This window comes from Siniperca chuatsi, linkage group LG7, assembly GCF_020085105.1.
Source record: "Siniperca chuatsi isolate FFG_IHB_CAS linkage group LG7, ASM2008510v1, whole genome shotgun sequence".
Taxonomy (NCBI): Eukaryota; Metazoa; Chordata; class Actinopteri; order Centrarchiformes; family Sinipercidae; genus Siniperca; species Siniperca chuatsi.
This window is the reverse complement of record NC_058048.1, coordinates 20,632,362-20,651,295: the sequence shown is the minus strand read 5'-3', so window position 1 is coordinate 20,651,295 and position 18,934 is coordinate 20,632,362. Positions and strand designations below refer to the sequence as shown.

Genomic DNA, 18,934 nt, shown 5'->3' with positions numbered 1-18,934 from the left:
TCTCTCTCTCTCTCTCTCTCTCTCTCTCTCTCTCTCTCTTTGAGATTTTCAGCTTGCTCTCAGCAGAAATATATTCAGCATCATAAAATAAAATATAATACATTTTATTGCCTTTTCTCTTCTATCAGATTATTGATCCATTCGTCGAAGTTGAGATCATTGGTCTGCCAGTTGATTGCTGCAAGGAACAGACACGAGTTGTTGATGACAACGGTTAGACATGCACAGATTAATTTGAAAAATATCACAATACTGTACACTCACTGAACCAATGAAGAATGTTTTAACATGTTATTGTGCATAACAGAAAATAATAATATTTGATATAATCAATAATATAATAACAATGTCTGAAATGTAATTGTGAAAACTATGTGACAATGTGAAAGGGGTCGCTTGTTGTGATGAACCTAGCTGTAGCTGGTTTAGATTATATTTAGGTTTTTTGGGTAGACCATATAGGAGGGCATTACAGTAGTCCAGCCTGCTCAGTATAAAAGCGTGCATTAGTTTCTCTGTGTCACTCAGAGAGAGAAATGGTCGCACTTTTGTGATATTTTTAAAGTGATAAAAGACTGATTTGGTGACAAAACCAAAGCATTTGGCAGCTAAAGAGGCAGATATTTCTCTCAGGAGTTGGTGAAGACCAAAAACAGAGCTAAAGGAAGAGTGAATATTGGACTTACTTTTATCAGGTGACCACAAACACGACTCCAAATGAATGATAATGTTGCTCCGTAACTGCTGGATGTCTAAATAATCAACAGTTTGCTACAGTTTACTTCCAGTAGATGATGAATTCTAATTCCTGTTGGTGGGGTAATGAGTATTTTATGTCACATCTAGCCATTCTTTAGACAAATTGAACTGTAGTAAAGAAGATGAGATTTCTTCAAATTTAGCATCTTTACACTAAATACTGTTACTGTATTTTCACATCAGACATTTTGACATGTCACAGTAGGAAAAGCACTGGTGTAAATCATTAAATCAATCATGGCTGAATTTCATCTCGCTGCCTCTCAATAGAACTGAGCTATTGTTAATGTTATAAGTAAGACCCAAGGTTTTCCTACTATTAACAAGTCAAAATGTCTGCTGTGAAAAAGGCCTTTTGATGAAACATTTTATTGATCATGGAACGGCAACAAACAACATTGCAGACCCTTTACCCATATATCATAGATCATAAACTGAGGTCCTGATACAGCTCTCTGTTGGCAGTTTAAAAACTTTGCAAGGACTTAACCAAATATTGAATAAAAGGTCGACCAAATCGGTGACCTTTTCATTGTTGTTTTGCAACAATACAAGCTTTTATGACTTGTTTATATACTGTATCACATATTTTTTTGTTGTATTTCACTTTTTTATCCTCTGAAAAGTGCCATGCACATACTATATGTATATTACACTATACATACTATAAAACATAATTTCACATTAAAAGCAAATAATAATAATAATAAGAAGAAGAAAAAACAATCTGATGCCATCTAATTCTGTGAACTAATAATTATTGCCATCATTCCTAAAACAATAGAGCAGAGATGATACAATGCCATAGCCACAGATGCTACATTTTACTTTTGGCTGTGAAGCACTGCCAGGATCAAAAGTCACTTTAATTAATTAGAAGCATAAAGGAAGCAGAACGAAGGGGTCTGCTGGTGTCACCCCTAACATGTCTCCACAGATGAGGGCACCAAGCAGGGGGAAGGGAAAAACCTCCTCTGGGAAAGGTTATGGAGCCCTGGGATCAACAATATTATAAGATTAGTGTCACTGCTACCAACTCCATCTTTCCTAGTTTTTTGGATGTATGGTATATATATACACTTTAATGAGATATTGATGAAACAGATCCTAATTATAATGAGCATATGTGTATTTTCCTCAGGTTTTAATCCAGTATGGGAGGAAACCCTGTCCTTCACACTTCACATGGCTGAGGTGGCTTTGGTGCGTTTCCTTGTGTGGGACCATGACCCAATTGGACGGGACTTTATTGGTCAACGGACTGTCGCCTTCAGCAGCCTGATGCCTGGTCTGTGCAGAATTCCTCAGTGTTTTCAGTTTTATCTGAGAAAAGGAACTTTTTGTGTGTGAATGACATGAACTTAAGAGGGGATACAGTTTGTCACTGCAAGTTAGAATCATTATAGTTCTGCTATTTAACACAAATAGACAGACAGACTCACTCATTCTTAAATACATAATTTCCCTCATGGCTTTGGCAGTGCTAGGGCTGTGGGGCACATTATCTTGTGTCTAGTGAACCATGCTTTGTAAAGTAAAAGACCTGTGGCTTGGCAGGTTATTTTTGTTGTCCACATCCATCAGTTGTCCCTGAACTCCTGATGCCCTCTCCTCAGGCATCTACTACACAATCACCAGTCTGATGACAGCTGTTATTTTTCTTTGACTCACTCTATCACTCACTCTCTTGCTCACATGCTTTCTCCCTTCATCTCTAACAACAGGTTACAGACATGTTTACTTGGAGGGGCTGACTGAGGCTTCCATCTTTGTACATGTGTCAGTGCATGATGTCTATGGGAAGGTAAGTGCTGTTTAGTCATGGTGTGTAGCATTCCCCCTGTGAGCCTCTTTTGTCAAGTGAGATTATATTGTGGAGGTAAACATAAAAAATGTGTTTCTCTCAACACATCAATCCATTTAAGCTATGCTCCTTCAATCCTTTGTTTTTCTAGTGGAGTCCTCTAGTCCTGAACCCCAGCTTTACCATAATGCACTTTCTAGGATCTAACAAGGTATCCTGATGCCCTAGGTTCTGTGTGGTGCTGCATGAAACAATGCATGATGCAAAAGTGCTGTTTTGTGTTCAGCTGTATCTTCAATGACTTGCTTGTGTGTGACATTAAACCACTGAGTCATACAGTTTGCTTATAAGGTCGTTTTTATTCAAAAACATTTTTTCCACTGTTGTTGTCTCATTTTCAACAAAGATGGAATAATATGCAATGTAAGCATGCATGCATAATCCACAATGGCTTCTTGCAGATTGTTTGTTGCAGTAACCTAAGGAGTAAGGGTGCCATCTATAGGCAATGCATATAAAAGCATGCAATTGTTACATTTGCTGTAAACTAACTTCAGTAAATGGCATATCTTTTCATTGTTTTCATGAAAATTAACACTTTAACTTCAAACTGTAATGTGTGACAAAGTTGTGTTCAGTCTATGTCAGAAGTGCACCTTGGTTGATAATGTGTGAAGCACATTTCCTCACTTTTTTCCCTTCTTATTTTCTTCCTATTGTGTTCCTCCTGCCTTCAGGGTCATCATCTGCGAGGTATCCGGGGTTTGTTTAACCGTTCTTCCAAGTCCTCTGTAGATGCAAACTCCAGTGGCCTTCGGAAACGCTCCATCAGTGATCACCTACTGCGGCGCACAGCCAGTGCCCCAGCAAAGGGACGGAAGAAGACAAAAATGGCGCTATCAGAGTCAGTGGCTTCGATATCAGACCAAAAGAACGGCACAGGTGCAGGAGCAGGAGGAGAGGGCATGTCAGGGAAAGAAGGGTTGGAGAAGCGACACCAGCCCCGAGGCCCCCTTACCCACAGACCTATCTCCATGCCCTTAGACAGGCTTCTGCAAGGGCAGCTATCCCTCTGCTCCCCAGACAAGGAACAGCATGATATGGGTGCAGTCATTGGTGGGTATATTTCATTTCATCCCAGTCAAAGAATTAAATATATTTTGGAATTATGCAAATTACACCCAAATGTTATCCATTCTAGTTTAATTAGCATAAGAAATTTGTAATATTCACAATTCATTATCTAATACTAACACAAACCAAGCCACAGCAATTTTGGCCTTAATAACAGTCATTTTTGGGAACGGTTATGCTATGTTTTTCAAGTAATTTCAAAATGACAAAAATGCTACTTTTTTTGATAAAATGCTTGGAGTTGACATATCTTAAAGTAGCATTTTGCATTGACTTGCTTTGCACATTGATTAATGTAAGATATAACGTTTTCTAATTTCTCTCCTTTGCTTTACTTATCCTGCTACAGCTATGTAAAACTCATGTACAGTAACCATGTGAATTGACAGACTACAGCCTACTCTCCATGATACCTTAACATGCCTTTTTTGTCCCATCTTCATTTGTTGTGCTTCTTTATAGTAGAGAACTGACTAGGATATTCCTGCAGGTAATCTAAAATACCTATTGTCTGAAGGTTGCATTGCTCAACAACATACCACTATTGCGTCCACCCAGTGTATTTTGTTCGAAAGTGGTCTGAAAAATATATTGCTGTGTCATTTGATCCCATTTGACCAAACCAATCCCATTTGACCATCTCTTTCCTAAACTGATGTTTGCAAACATGAGTTCTTCCTTTTTTTAACCTCCACAGCCTCATCTTCCAGCTTCCCCTTCACAGTTGTACTTGGTGATCCATTTGTCTGTGTATTGCTATTGCCTTGTATTGGCTGGACTGTTAATTGTTGTCATTTAATCGTTGGTTGGCTTGGTGTTCTACATTGTATATAAGTCTTTATTAATCTTTTTGTTCAATTATCTGTGTCCACAGGAGCTTGTCCCTTCAACAGGCCCAGATCTTCCTCTTTGGACCCTTTCATCATATCATCATTCTCTATTGAACCAAACATCTCCTCCCCTTCTAAAACACACATCAACAGAAATAAAGAATTTAACCATTCAGAGGAGGCTTCTTATCTGGTTATTGGTGGAGGAGGAGTAAGAAAGGAAGAAGATTATGTCAATTACCAGTCAGAGGACAATGGAGTCAACAAATCAAAGATCATCTCCTCAGACACAGAGAAAAACTGTTTCATCTCACCTTCCACGAACAGCCAGATGAAATCAGATAAACTAGAAACATCATCAAATAGCACACCATTCACAGTTGCACCTTCAGTCTCCTCATCGTCCTCCTCTGCCCCATCCTCTGTGGCTCCTCTATCCCCTATCAGTATGGACTGTGAGCTGAAGAGTTCCAGCACTTTGCATGACAGCACCATCTCCAGACTCATTGATGCTGTGTCCTTAGGCAATGAGCAAGACACATGTGGCTCTATTTCTGCTCTGATTGGTCAGTGTGACAGCACTGTTGACCAAAACGATCTCACAACATTATCTCTTGATCATACCCCTTTCCATCACTCAAACTTCAGGTCTAACAAAACGCTACAAGATTCAAGGTCTCCTCTCAAGACCAACACTGCATCAACTAACAAGAAACATCTAATAAGTCCCCAAAAAGTAGGTCAAAAAACAAATCATGAAATACATGAAATCCTTTCACCATGCAAGATTTCCCAGGTAGATGCACCTGCTCCAGCCCTTCTCTCCAGCCCAGAAACAGCTGATCTTGAGGAGGTCTACACAATTCTGGATGAGGAGCTGCTGTTGCCTGTATCAGTGTACAACCTGAGGAAACAGACAGTCCATGTTCAGGCAGACACTATGGAGAGCACACCCTCAAACAGCTTGGGGTCCTCTCCAGCAAAGGTGGTTCAGGGTTTAGGGAAAGGGCACAATGTGGGCTGGGATGAAATGCACAGAAAGAGGGGCGGACGTGAAGATATTGAGGAGGCAGAGGAGAGTGTATACGAGGAAGTGTATGATCCCCCAGCACCAGTGCCAGAGATAGAGCAGGGTACTTCCAAAAGGTATATGGGCGCCTCTGTAAACAACAACTGTTTCCAGTTTCTCCATGACTCAGCTGGCAATGCTTTTGCAGAAGTGGAGATAAATGTTGATGAAGATCCATTGGAGATGATGCTGACCTCGCCGAGACATGGCAGCCAATGGGAAGCACTCATAAGTCCAACCAAACGCCATGCTATTTACCAAAACCACGAGTCCATTCCCACCTACTCACAACAAAAACAGACTTCGTCATACCGTGATTCTCAACAACAGTACCCGTCACATGCATCTCATGTAGCATTTTCACAGAGTCCCTCCCCAATGAAACAACCTTCCTATCAGCTGTCCACTCACCACCAACCCCAGAACAACTCCCAGCCTTCTCCCTTCCACAGACCTGTCAACTCTAGACCCTCCAACCCTAGTCCGCTGCGTCAGAACAGCTACCCCGTTCCTCATAGCAATTCTGAGGCCTTTAACAACAGCAGAGACTTCAACAGTTCCTACACACAACAGAGGAGCTATAGTGGCAGCCAGATCCTAAACAGGTCTCATCAACATAGGCTAGGGTATAAACAGATGGAAAGAGAGCAAGTAAGGTGCTTCCACAATGGTTTCTCCTCTTCTGAAAGCCTCCCTGGCCAATCTGATGTGTCTACAAACATCTGTAGAGACAGAGGCCTATATTCCCCTTCTTCAGACTGCGATACAATGTATAGTCGCCTGGACTTTGACTGCATTACACCCTCATCAGAGTCTTCAGCTCCTCCAGACACCCAGCCACACTGTCAGTCAAGTCAGACACAATCATACACCCCGAAACAGTCATGGAACCAAAAGGTTTCTCTTATCAATACAAGACACCAGTCACAGCCTGAATCTGGAGTTCCACTGCACTCAAATTTAGGCCCTTTATCAACTCCACCCCAGTCTGGTACCATAGCCTCCACAGCCCCTAGCCCATGTAAGTCCAAGTCCCTGGGAGACCTGACTTCTGAAGACATATCATGCAACTTCCAGAGCAAATACCACATTATTAGTCGCAGTTTCATCACTCCCCATATGAGGAAGCAAAAGAGGATGGGCACCAGGGGGGAAGTAACTTTCCAATCACAGTCTTGTGATCCACTTACAGAACAGCTACGTAAGCTGGTCAGTCTGGAGGGGGATGACAATGACAGAGATAGGCCCCAATCTCCTCAGTTGTGTCAGGAAGCAAAATCCCCACTGTCACAGCCACAGGCAACAAGTATAGCTCCGATTGTTCCCAGGGATGTAGATGATTCCCCTCCACTCCTTACCCGTCGCCTATCCTCTCGGAGCCAAAGCCGAGTGCGTCACATCAACAGCCGTGCCCGCGAAAGACAGCAAGAGGCTCTAAAGCCTCGGGGAGGTGTGGTGATCAATAGTACAGCCAGCATTGGTGGGGTGGTATTGAGGAATAAACCAGCCTCACAGAATCCACCAACTAACAGACACTCTACTGGTTCTTACATAGCAGGCTACCTTGGTCAACTTGAGGACAGGGGACTTCCTGAAGGAGCCTGTACATCATTACGTTATGGAAATGGGGATCATTATGGAGATCGGTACTATACAGATGACTCTCTTCCACCTGCTGACTCCAACCACTCTGCATCAGAGCCTGAGGTCTACTTTTTGCTCAGACTGTAGCTCTGACCATAACCTAAAATGAGCAAAAAATGATCAAGCAGTGATTCTTGATGTGTTCAATTACTCAAAAAGCCAGAAGATCAAAGAAATAAATACTTGCCATTGTTTGTTCCCATGTTCACAGACCAGTAGGTTTCTCCTATAACAGTTAAAGAAATCTTATTCTGGGCTATTTCTAAAGAAGGATATATTCTGTATAATGTAAGTGAAACATCACATATAATCCATGGTTGGATCTGACAGCATGAATTTCCTGTATGAAATGTCCACTATTCAATATTGAATGGTCTTTCTAGTCTGGCAGTGTAATGTCTATATTCTGCTTAATGTGTAAATGTACTTGGGAACTTTGATTCCCTCCAAAAGTCTTTCTAGACTGATTGTACAGATACATGTTATCTTTGTCCCCGTGATGAACTGTCCAGACTGCATACATTGACTATTAAGCAAAAAAAAAAAAGAACTGGGTTTTAAGCAGAGAGGGAATATCTTTCTTTGTATCATTTGAATGTGTAGTATAATCAAACAGCTACTTTTAATAGATGGGATTAATCTTTTCAAAGATCAAATGTAAGTCTTCCTTCTCTTTTCAGTGGTGTTTCTTTATATGTGTTGTGTGTAAATATTCCTGTTGTTTTAAATCTGAGATGTGTTTTAGCTCAGAAACAATTCTAACCGTACATTTATGTTTGTGCATGTTATCTGTGAACATGTCAAGCATGACTATGCACCAATTTATACAATTGATGTTGCATCGCCCAACAACATTTGCACAGAACAAATAGTTGCATTGGATACAACAGAGGACATAGGCTTGTTTGTATTAGGGCAATACAGTACATAAACTGCCGTGCTTGGACTTGCTCTCTATGATTTGTAGGATTTGAAAACATAATTGCTAATTTTAAAGATTTGAAGTTTAAAGGTTTTTTTTTACAATTGCTTTGATACAGACTGCAAACATAATCTCTTGTTGGTTATGGTTATTTTATTTTGTATAACTTAATGGAATGAAAAAAAAACAGAGTGACAGCTACACAGGGCCAGGCTGAGGAGGAGAAGGCGGCAAAGCAGCAGTTTTTTTTTATTGTTTCAGTGTTATACCATCCTTTTTTCTTTGTATTGTTGCTCATCATTGGACTGAGCATTTTCCTACCAATGCAATAAAATATTGAAATATTTGATTTAAACAATTCCATGTTTATTTCCTGTTTTACTCAAATGCTTTATAATAACAGATAATTAATCAAGAACGCAGCTCAAGCTCAAAATCAATTTATTGTAAGTCACAAACAGCCTAATCTTTCCCCATATGCCACCTTGAACATAATTGGATGTAATTGCGCATGAAATGGCTGCAATAGAGATGACAAATCGCACACCTGTTGCTCTGGGCATACAATTCCCCATACTGGTTTCAACCTAGACTGCCACACTTTGTTAAGTTTTATGGATCAATCACAGTACAATATTCCTTGGAAATCTAAGGGAAAAGGACAGGTGGATGATTGCTTGCATGTTTGATCTCAACTTTTCAGCTCATTAAGAGTTAAAGAGCCGCCAAAAACTTTTCACTTGCTTATCCTGAGGTACAGTATCTCAGTTAATTTGGGTCATTCAAATGACATCATACAGTATTGTATCTACAGGAAACATACTGTACACACATACACACACCCACTACTGCTAAGTTCATACACTCTAATCACTTGCTAGCATTCAATTGTTTTTTCCACCATCACTCTAGAGAGGAATAGTTTTGGGTTGTGTGCTGCTCATGTAATCAGTTTTACTTCCTTGCAAAACACTTGACACCAATTATAAATACTCACATCCACACTTCACTTGTGCAGAGTCGGAGGGAGGGAATGTTTTATTTTCAGAGTTGACCATTTATATTGTGATAGGAGCTTTTTAAGCAAGTGAAACATGTTTCTGTTTATAATGTCCTTTATTTTTGCAGGTAACTGACATGAAGCTATGATGTTACATTAGGACATGTGGAATTTAATGTAATTGGTCTTTGGTAACAGGAACTGTTGAACGTTGTCTATGAGGTACCTTATCATTTTTTTCTGAACTTAATGCACTCTATAGTCAGGTTTTGTGTGAAATGTGTTTTACACAGAGTAAATTAATTGCACTTCTGGTTGATGCATATACTGACATTCTGATAACAAATACCTATATGTGTTAAATGTCCAGAACAGCTGCATCCATGTCTTGGTTCCCCTGGCTCCTCACTCTGTGGCCCTCCACAGCACTCTCTCTGCTGCTTTTCAGTGCAGTGGTCAGACAGATGGGGCTGCAGGTGGTTCAGGCGATAGTGTGCTCCCATTGGGGTGCACAGAGCGACAAGAGCCTCTCCCAGGATGGAGATGTGATTATCGGTGGACTTTTTAGTCTGCATTACATACCTTCAGCTGTAGAGCAGGGCTTCACCAAGCTGCCACATTATGAACCTTGCACTGGGTAAAACTTAATCACAAAATGTGTTAGTGAATGTCTGGTGGTTATTATGCTGTTCATATTATGACAGCACATTGTCTGTATTTTTTATATTTTTTTTGTCATGTTCATTTATTTTTGTTAAAATACAGATAAAAATATCATTTAACTCTAGAAAATGTTGAGCTAGAAAGTTATGCAATGTTTATAGTACTCATAATGTTTTATAATAGGTCCATTATTCATAAAAAATTACATATCTGAGATAAGCATATTTTTTATTAGAGTAGAATGATTTCAGTAGATTTTGCTTTAAAATATTTATGTTGGTATGTATGACATTTTAGACATTTGTTGTTTTTATATTCATTATTTTTTTTTAGCTTTCACTGATTGATATTGCAGTTTTTTTTGTTTTATTCACTATTCTTTTCTTCTCCTGTGGTCTCAGTTTAGATCTAGAGTCATTAAAATACACATATGCTATGGCATTTGCGGTGGAGGAAATCAATCGTAACAGCACCCTGCTACCAGGAGTGAAGCTGGGCTACCGTATACTTGATAGCTGTTTCCGATACCCCTGGGCTCTGCAAGTTGCACTGTCACTGGTCGGAGGAGACGCACACAGCTGCAACTTCACAGCCTCTACGTCTTCTTCTGCAGCTTATGAACAACTTGGAGAGACAGCAGGTATGACTTGATATAATTTTATGCAGTTAACATTTGCTATGTTCATGAAAACAACAACTGATATGCCATAATCATATCATATAAAGATTGTCCTCGTGCAGTGGTGAAAGACGTACTCAGATCCTTTAGTAAAAGGAGAAATATGAATACGATATAAAAATGCTCCATTACCAATAAAAGTCCTGAATTCAAAATGTTACCTAAGTAAAAGTATAGAAGTATTATAAGCAAAATGTACTTAACGTATCAAAAGCAAAAGTACTCATTATCCAGAATGGCTCTTTTCAGTGTTATATTATTATATCTATATATTATTATAGAATATTTATTTATTCTGTTTTTATCACTAATGAATACATGTAAGAGCATTTAATTGTTGTAGTTCATCAATGTGGAGCCAATCTGAGATACTTTGTATTCTACTTGGTAGATTATTAGTATATAACTGTATCATATCATATAAGCATATCATATGTTTTTTTTTATATATTAGTACATAAATCTGTCAAATAAATATGGTGGAGTAAAAACTACTATATTTCCCTCTGACATGTAATGGAGTAGAAGTAGAAAGTAACACACAATAGAAATACTCAGTAAAGTACAAGTACCTTGAATTTGTACTTAAGTAGGCTACAGTACATGAGTGAATATACATAGTTACATTCCACCCCTATCCTTATGTAATTATAAGGTAATTGTATGTCTAATGCTATCAGCAGGTGGTCAGCCTGTTCCTTTGCTCATTGGTGCTGATGCTTCTACAACAGCCATAATGTTGTCCAGGATCCTGGGGCCTCTCTCTGTGCCCATTGTGAGTTTCACCACCTTAGGAAATAAACCTCTAATGAACCTTTTTTTTATACAGTCTGCATCAAGAGGCTGATATAAATCTAAATATTTTAATTAAAAATAAAATCGTATTATTTCTGTAAAAGCAGTGTCAAAATAATATATCTGTGTCTTTCCCTCAGATCAGCTACTTGGCTAGCTGCCCCTGTCTTAGTGACAGGCCAACGTTTCCTAACTTCTTCAGAACCATCCCCAGTGATATTTACCAAGCCCGGGCCATGGCACAACTGGCCATACGCTTCCACTGGACTTGGATGGGAGCAGTGGTAGTAAACAATGATTATGGTCAATTGGCGATACAGGTGTGTGTTTTTGTTATTATACTGTGAATCACCTGAAAAAGTCGCTTATGTATCTCATGAACATATGAACATATTTGTTGTTCTGACCTCCATATTTCAGGTATTTCAGGAAGACATTCAGGGGAAAGGGTTGTGTTTGGAATTCATAGAGACTGTCCACAGAGAAACTATTGTGAGTGATGCCAGACGTGCAGCACTCACAATTCAAGCTTCAACTGCAAGGGTGATTCTGATCTTTTGCTGGTATACAGATGTAAAGGAGCTATTTCTGGAACTGGCCAAGAGAAATGTGAGCAACTGGCTTGGAAATTTGCTTAGACTAAGGGGTTCATCATTACGCAGTAAGACGTATATTTTGTCAAAACAAAATGTCAGCTGTTTTTCTTGTGGTAATTTATTTCAGTGCACTTTTACTGTAGGTGACTGACAGACAGTTTCTGGCCAGTGAGGCTTGGAGTACCAGTGATGATCTTCTCCAAGATCTTGCCATCTCTAAAGTGGCAAGTGGTGTTGTTGGTGTGGCCATTCGAAGTTCAACAATGCCTGGATTTGAAAATTATCTCAGAAGTTTGCACCCAATTCATCATCCTGATGATGAATTCTTACGAGAGTTCTGGCAAAAGGAGTTTGGATGCAGTCCTGGAGCTACACAATCACATGTAACAATTCTCTTGTCATATTTCTCTTCACCACTCAAAACAAGGTCTGACCATCCGTCAAATGTTTCTTCTTTATCTCCTGCCAAGGGGTCTCTTCGGGAAGCTTCTCTACCAGCTTGCAGTGGGACAGAGTCCCTGGAGGGAGTGCAGCATCCCTTTACGGACACCTCCCAGCTAAGGGTGGCATATAATGTCTACCTTGCTGTTTATGCTGCAGCCCATGCCCTTCACAGCCTTCTCTCCTGCCCCGACAGATACAGCTCTCCCAGAAACAACAGCTCCACCTGCTCCTCTTTAAATCATGTCAAACCCATAGAGGTATAAATGATTATAACTCATTTCATCCACAAGATTGATAGTTTTAAAAGTTTGAATATGAAATATAAAACTGAATATTGTCGATGTATGTTTTTATATGTATACTTTTTTTTAAATGTCAACAGTTTCTCCAACATTTGGTTCTTTCAGCTGTTGCAGCACTTGAACAAAGTGAAAATCACCACACCACAAGGGGAAATGTTTTATTTCCAAGGAGCTGATATTCCAGCAAAGTACGACCTTGTCAACTGGCAGAACACCCCCAAGGGGCCGCTCAAACTAGTTTTGATTGGTCGTGTAGATGGGTTTGACCTCCACCTTAACGAGTCAGCTATTCAGTGGAGCACAGGATCCAATCAGGTAGTCAGATCAACAAGTTGTCTCAAGGCTACTAACAAATTTGCTGTTGAAATTAATGTCTTTATCAATTCACACAATTATGTCAGTGAGAATATGAATTGGCTTTTTGTTTAGGTGCCTGTTTCAGTATGCAGTAAGAGCTGCCCCCCAGGTACCTGGATGGCCAACAGGAAAGGGGAACCTGTCTGCTGTTTTGACTGTATCCCATGTGCTGAAGGGGAGATTAGCAATAAAACTGGTGAGGAAATTCCATAAGATACCAGAAACTCATGTTTGCAACCTTAATTTCTCCCTTTGTATTTTATTTTCATTCCCTGTCTCCTCTTTTTCTCAGGTTCTCTTCACTGTGAGCTTTGTCCATTGGAGTTCTGGTCCAATGTTGAACGAACTGCTTGCATCCCTCGCCAGCTGGACTTCCTTTCCTTTAATGAAACCTTGGGCATTACTTTGAGTACAGCAGCTGTGTCTGGTGCCACGGTGACAACCGCTGTGTTTGTGGTGTTTCTTTGCTACCGTCAAACACCTATGGTAAGAACCTAGAGTAATATAACAGTTTGTTGCATTTAATATTCTTTCACATTGTCCATGAAAAAGTACTGTATTGTTCAAATGGCCACATCTTCGTCTGTTTCAAGGTGCGAGCCAACAATTCAGAACTGAGCTTTCTTCTTCTTCTGTCACTGAAGCTCTGCTTCCTGTGCTCACTGGTATTTATTGGTCGTCCATCAGACTGGTCTTGTCGGTTCCAGCAGGCAGCCTTTGGGATCAGCTTTGTACTTTGTGTCTCCTGCCTCCTGGTCAAAACCCTAGTAGTTCTTGCTGTTTTCCGCACAGCTCGGCCTGGAGCTGAAGCCTTGCTGAAGTGGTTTGGCCCTGGCCAACAGAGAGGAAGTGTCTGCCTCTTTACCTGTATACAGGTGTAAATACGGTTTTATTGATTAATGACTGATTATGAGAACATTTTATTATATATATTAGCAACTATACTTGATGTTAAATCATAACACTAAAATATATGTTCACTTTTCATACAGGTTATCATCTGTGCCATATGGCTGTCCCTCAGCCCCCCAGTTCCTCAACATGTTCTAGGTTTCCAAGGGTCAAAGGTCACCCTGGAGTGTGCCATGGACTCTGTGGTGGGCTTCTCTCTGGTTCTGGGTTACATTGGCCTGCTGGCCTGCACCTGCCTCTTCTTGGCCTTTCTTGCTCGGAAACTCCCTGACAATTTCAATGAGGCCAAACTGATCACCTTCAGCATGCTAATATTCTGTGCTGTGTGGGTGGCCTTTGTCCCTGCTTACATTAGCTCTCCTGGGAAATATGTCGTTGCTGTGGAGATTTTTGCAATCTTGGCCTCTAGCTATGGTTTACTATTCTGCATTTTTGCCCCCAAATGTTTCATCATTCTCTTGAGGCCTGAGAAAAACACTAAGAAACGCCTGATGGCTAGATAGTTTTTCTGGCTTAAATGTGAGCGTATGACTCTTTATCATACTTGTCTGGTGGTCCCCCTAACTTGCCCTGGCCCGGTATCATGCATGTGTTCATGTGTATGTGTTATGTCAATTACTTTCATCCAAATAATGCTAATTGTTAATGTGCTTAGCTGTATGAAGTTACCATATGTCTTGCAGCCACACATAGCTTTCATTGGTAACTGAATATCTAAGAATACTTCTGCTATCGTAGAAAAGGTTTCAGTCGTCGTCATTACGTCGTCAATACTTCTGCTGTTCTTAGAAATCATTAAATGCTAAAATAACATTATTGATCCTCCATTAAAGAAAAACTCACATTTAAATTGAATGTTGCTTACAGAAAATGTTAATTTATTTTGTATTATAATGGTTGGTTGGTCTCTTTTTCTGTGTTTTGATTGAATACTGTACCTCAACTGACTAAAATTATCCATCAGTTTCTCAACAGAACATTTTATTAAAAATGAGATTACATTGATAGATAATTTATTCACAGGCTGCTTTTTTATTTTGATTGTTTTCCACGCAAGTTTCAGATTTAACTGTAGAAAATGTTCTATATCTGTCAATTGTTCATTCCAAACATTAAACTGCATGCACCAAATAACAACCACTAGATGGAAGTATTATACCATTTAATAATGCTCTGACTCATCTTTCTTCATCTCTCAACAAGTTTTCTTGTTCGACTTTTAATGTGCCATTAGCTTGTGCAGCTGTGCAACATCTTGCTCATTCCCTTCTGTTATTTGAAATTTTATTTGAAATCTGTCAATTCCTTCATAACATGAATAATACCGTGCAACAAATTAATTTCTTTTTAAAAATATTTTCCAAAAGGTCTTCATAATGAACATTTACTGAAACAACAGTGTGGTTAGGCAGCCAAGAGGGGCCCTGGTGTGAGAGGTGTGGCCTTGTTTTTGTAAATCACTGTGGATTAATTTAAGATGAGAATCTAACTCTATTGGGATATCTGTGGTCACTGCCCTCCAGGTAAACACTGGTTTCTGTATCACACACCAATCACTCAGTCATTTTATTATTGTTTTGCCCTTAGACAAGAATGTAGCACAACATTCTGGGCCCTATACATATATAAGCAGTCTCTTTACATAACAGTTTGAAATCTCACCACATTTCAACCCTCATTTCCCAACATACTGTGGCCTACAATTACTGTGTGATACTTTTACTTTTTGAAGATCAAATCTTGTTTTTATAACGCAGCAGTAACAGTAACACATTGAACAAAACAAGTTAAGCTGATGTAACATACAGTATATCTTTTAAAATAAATTGTCTTGTTTGAATAGGCCAAAAAATAAACTGCAGGCATATTTATAACATAATTTAACCACCTAAAAGTGAAACATAGAACCATAGGTTATATTTTAACTTTGTCTCATTGATCACCATAATCCTTCTTTTGAAGGCAGTTTATAAGGTAGTGGTGGTGGCCAGTGGTATCATATGAATCTTGAGATTGCAATGAATCCATTGATACCAAACATGTCATGCTAGCTTACAGGGAAAGGAGCTAAATTAACAAAGAAAAGTTAAAACTGTCTTTACCGAGAGGTCTGCAACACCTCATGTCAAATGATTGCTTGTTGTAGTCATTTCATGAGCTCACCTTGTCTCATGTCCTTGGTAACAAATGAGAGACTTACTGCTGCTCCACTCTCGGTGGCTGTTTCTGAAACTGAGGGCCATGTGTTTTATGATGTTAAGCTTTGCTAGGTAATGTTGATAGATATAATGTCATATGACATTGTAGCTATGATGCTGATTCATTTATGATACTGATTAATTTATGTTATACGATGCAAATATGCTCCAAGCTAATTCCTGGCTGACTGCCTTCAATCTAAACAACTGCTGATGTTAGCTTAAACCATTCTTAAACTGCATTAGTTGTGCTCACCTTTCTTTTGAAAGAAATTAGTCGAAAGCTGTTTTCTATCAGTTTGCTTCCCTTCTCTTTTTCTTCTTTCCTTTCTTTTTTGGAACCCTGAATTCCCTTTCTTGGGGAAAGACTCCTTTTCGATTGTATTGTACTGAGCCTCCTTCTCAGACAGTTTCTGGCTGATGTACAGTATAGGGCGGTTGACACCCAGCACCTGCTGGGACAAAACGGCCCCCACCCCCCTGTTCGATGTGTCAGTCTGCAGGACAAAAGGGAGAGAGAAGTTAGGTGTGTGGAGGAGAGGTTCTGGGGGCTTGTTTCACCCTCTTGAACGCCAGTTGGCACTGCTCCATCCATTGGACCAGATCTGAGGCACCTTTTGAGTTGAGATTGAACTGATTCAGCTCAGCAAAATTGGGGAACCGTCTCACCTCTTTCTTTGGACTTGGGCCTTGCACATGTGTTGATCGCTACTGTCTTATCTACTGGGCACGCACCTGCCCTCCGCCCAAATGGTGCCCAAGATACTGCACCTCCCTCCGTCCAACCGCACACGTCTTCAAGTTGGCTGTGAGCCTGCCTGTCTCAGTGACTCGAGTACCGCGGCCACCTGCTGCACCTATTCCGCCCAAGTGTTACTGCGGATGATGACATCATGCAAGTAGGCGGCAGCATATGCAGTATGAGGATGCAGCACCCAGTCCATGAGGCGTTGAAAGGTGGCTGGGGATCCGAAAAACCTGAATGGAAGTGTGATGAATTACTACAAACCGTATGAAGTGGAGAAGGCCGTTTTTCCCTTAGACTCTGGAGACAAGGGAATCTGCCAGTAGCTCTTGGTCAAATCCAGTGTTGTGAAAAAATGAGCGGTGCCCAACCGATTCAGAAGTTCGTCGACCCAGGGCATTGGGTAAGCATCAAAACATGACACATCATTCATCTTGTGGTAGTCCACACAGAACCATATAGTCCTATCCTTCTTGACCACCAGAACAATGGGACAACATCATCCATTGTTGGGTTCTTGTATTACCTCCAACTCATCATTTTCTTTCACTGTTGTCACCAGAAAAACAGACTCCGCCTCTCTCCATGCTTTGAGGAGGTTGAGGTGGTAAATCTGCATTACCCGTCTCCTGTCAGACTCCTAGTCTACGTTGCCCACTCGTTGTGTGACAACAAAGGGTCCTTGCTACCTGCCGAGTAGTTTGGAGCTGGAAGAAGGGAGCAAAACAAGCACTTTATCTCCCGTCGTGAATTGTCTTAACCTAGCGCCTCTGTTTTACAGGCATTGTTGATGTTCCTGGGCCTGGAGCAAACTCTCTATGCTCAAACGATACCTCCGTAAGCAGTAATGGGCACTAAAAGCGCTCCCGTGGGACATCTCCTTGAATTCCAGGCCAATAGAATTGGGCTGTACAGCCTGTCCCTAATCAAAGAAACCAAATAATCATCAATCTTTATCATTTGGTCAAAGACAAAGCGTAGAGTATCGTCACGAGACTGCTCCAGTGCAAAATCTTCAATGGAGGGTAACACAGGAGCCTGCGGCGTCTCTTGCGAAGGCACTGCTGGTTCCCCCTCCCTATCTGCAGCGTTGGATGACCTTGCATCACCACTGAGCACAGCACACATATCCCATGTCCCTGTCGGATGTGAACGCACCCCCACACATTGCCCCACTAGTCTATTAAACCCGATCCAATTTCTACCCAAAATCAGGGGGTACATCAGGTGGGAGCTAACTGCAGCCTTAATAATGTATATGTTTTCCCCCGATGTCTAATTTCCACCGGCACCACAGGGTATCTGTGAACATCCCCATGTAAACATTTAATATCTTCCCACAAAGCCTCCACGGAAGCTCCAGATTGAACCAGGTTCTGGTGATTAATAGACTGCGTACATCCCGAATCCACCATTGCCTGATGTATACCCCCTTGGTTTCTTACTGAAACACTGTATGCCCCTCCTGGACCGGGGTAGGATGTCGGAGCACCGGCAACGCGAATCACCTCTCCAACCTCCATGAGTGGTCACTCATGGCGGCAGTGTCCGGGCTGCCTGCACCTCCAGCATTCCTGCCCCGTGGTCCGAGTAGCCCCCTGCAGGTTTTGAGCAGAGCTTGTAGTGGCTGGAACCTTGGGTGGAGAGAGAGCAGAGGGAGTGTTAGAGTGTGGCACAGGGAGAGGGCGAGATGGTGTTGGTTGCTGTGGGTCGATGTCTTTCTTCTGCGGAGCCAGCGATGGATGAGCGGCCGCCAGGGGTTGGCCCTCGGGCATTTAGTCCTGGGGGTGGATGGCAAGGTAGTCCTCTGCCAAGGTGACAGCGACTGCCAGGTCTGTGGGCCGGTGGCACTTGACCTACTCCGCAGCCCCGGTCGGGAGCCCCTATGCAAACTGCTCCAGAACAACCCTCTCCAACATTTGCCCCATACTGGCAGACTTATGTTTTTTTAAAATGAAAACGTAGTAGTGTGAATGCAGCTTAAGTTTTGCTACGCTTGCACCTAGCGTCTACACTATTGCAGTGTGTTTGAGCCCCGAAAACAGAGAAGTTTGGAAACGCTGCTGGCCCCATTTTCGTTT

The 18,934-nt window shown here is 41.0% G+C and overlaps 2 protein-coding genes across 10 annotated transcripts in view; both read left to right on the top strand.

The window, feature by feature from the left end:
- The window catches only part of plch1 (phospholipase C, eta 1), a 62,136-nt gene extending 53,616 nt beyond the window's left edge, over positions 1 to 8,520 (top strand). For 3 of the 5 annotated variants that reach the window (XM_044203698.1, XM_044203695.1, XM_044203696.1), the window contains 6 exons: positions 129 to 213; positions 1,901 to 2,047; positions 2,484 to 2,563; positions 2,715 to 2,774; positions 3,301 to 3,679; positions 4,572 to 8,520. In XM_044203698.1, the coding sequence (XP_044059633.1) occupies positions 129 to 213; positions 1,901 to 2,047; positions 2,484 to 2,563; positions 2,715 to 2,774; positions 3,301 to 3,679; positions 4,572 to 7,327 (3,507 nt within the window). In that variant the 3' untranslated portion in view covers positions 7,328 to 8,520. Of the gene's footprint in view, positions 1 to 128; positions 214 to 1,900; positions 2,048 to 2,483; positions 2,564 to 2,714; positions 2,775 to 3,300; positions 3,680 to 4,159; positions 4,188 to 4,571 lie in introns of all 5 variants that reach the window. The other 2 variants (XM_044203699.1, XM_044203697.1) reach the window with 2 other exon arrangements.
- Positions 8,521 to 9,203: 683 nt separating this feature from the next.
- On the top strand, positions 9,204 to 15,047 carry LOC122879541 (extracellular calcium-sensing receptor-like). Of its 5 annotated transcripts, none has more exons than XM_044203762.1 (12): positions 9,204 to 9,384; positions 9,538 to 9,799; positions 10,227 to 10,465; positions 11,185 to 11,279; positions 11,440 to 11,619; positions 11,720 to 11,908; positions 12,039 to 12,596; positions 12,747 to 12,956; positions 13,071 to 13,194; positions 13,291 to 13,484; positions 13,592 to 13,873; positions 13,991 to 15,047. In XM_044203762.1, exons 2-12 carry the CDS (start codon positions 9,546 to 9,548, stop codon positions 14,411 to 14,413), a joined length of 2,748 nt encoding a protein of 915 aa, XP_044059697.1. In that variant the 5' UTR covers positions 9,204 to 9,384; positions 9,538 to 9,545; the 3' UTR covers positions 14,414 to 15,047. The 5 variants fall into 5 exon arrangements, with proteins under 5 accessions (XP_044059697.1, XP_044059696.1, XP_044059699.1 ...); XM_044203761.1 differs by having other exon boundaries at positions 9,533 to 9,799; XM_044203764.1 differs by having other exon boundaries at positions 9,204 to 9,799; positions 12,039 to 12,278; positions 12,366 to 12,596.
- Positions 15,048 to 18,934: the final 3,887 nt, after the last annotated feature.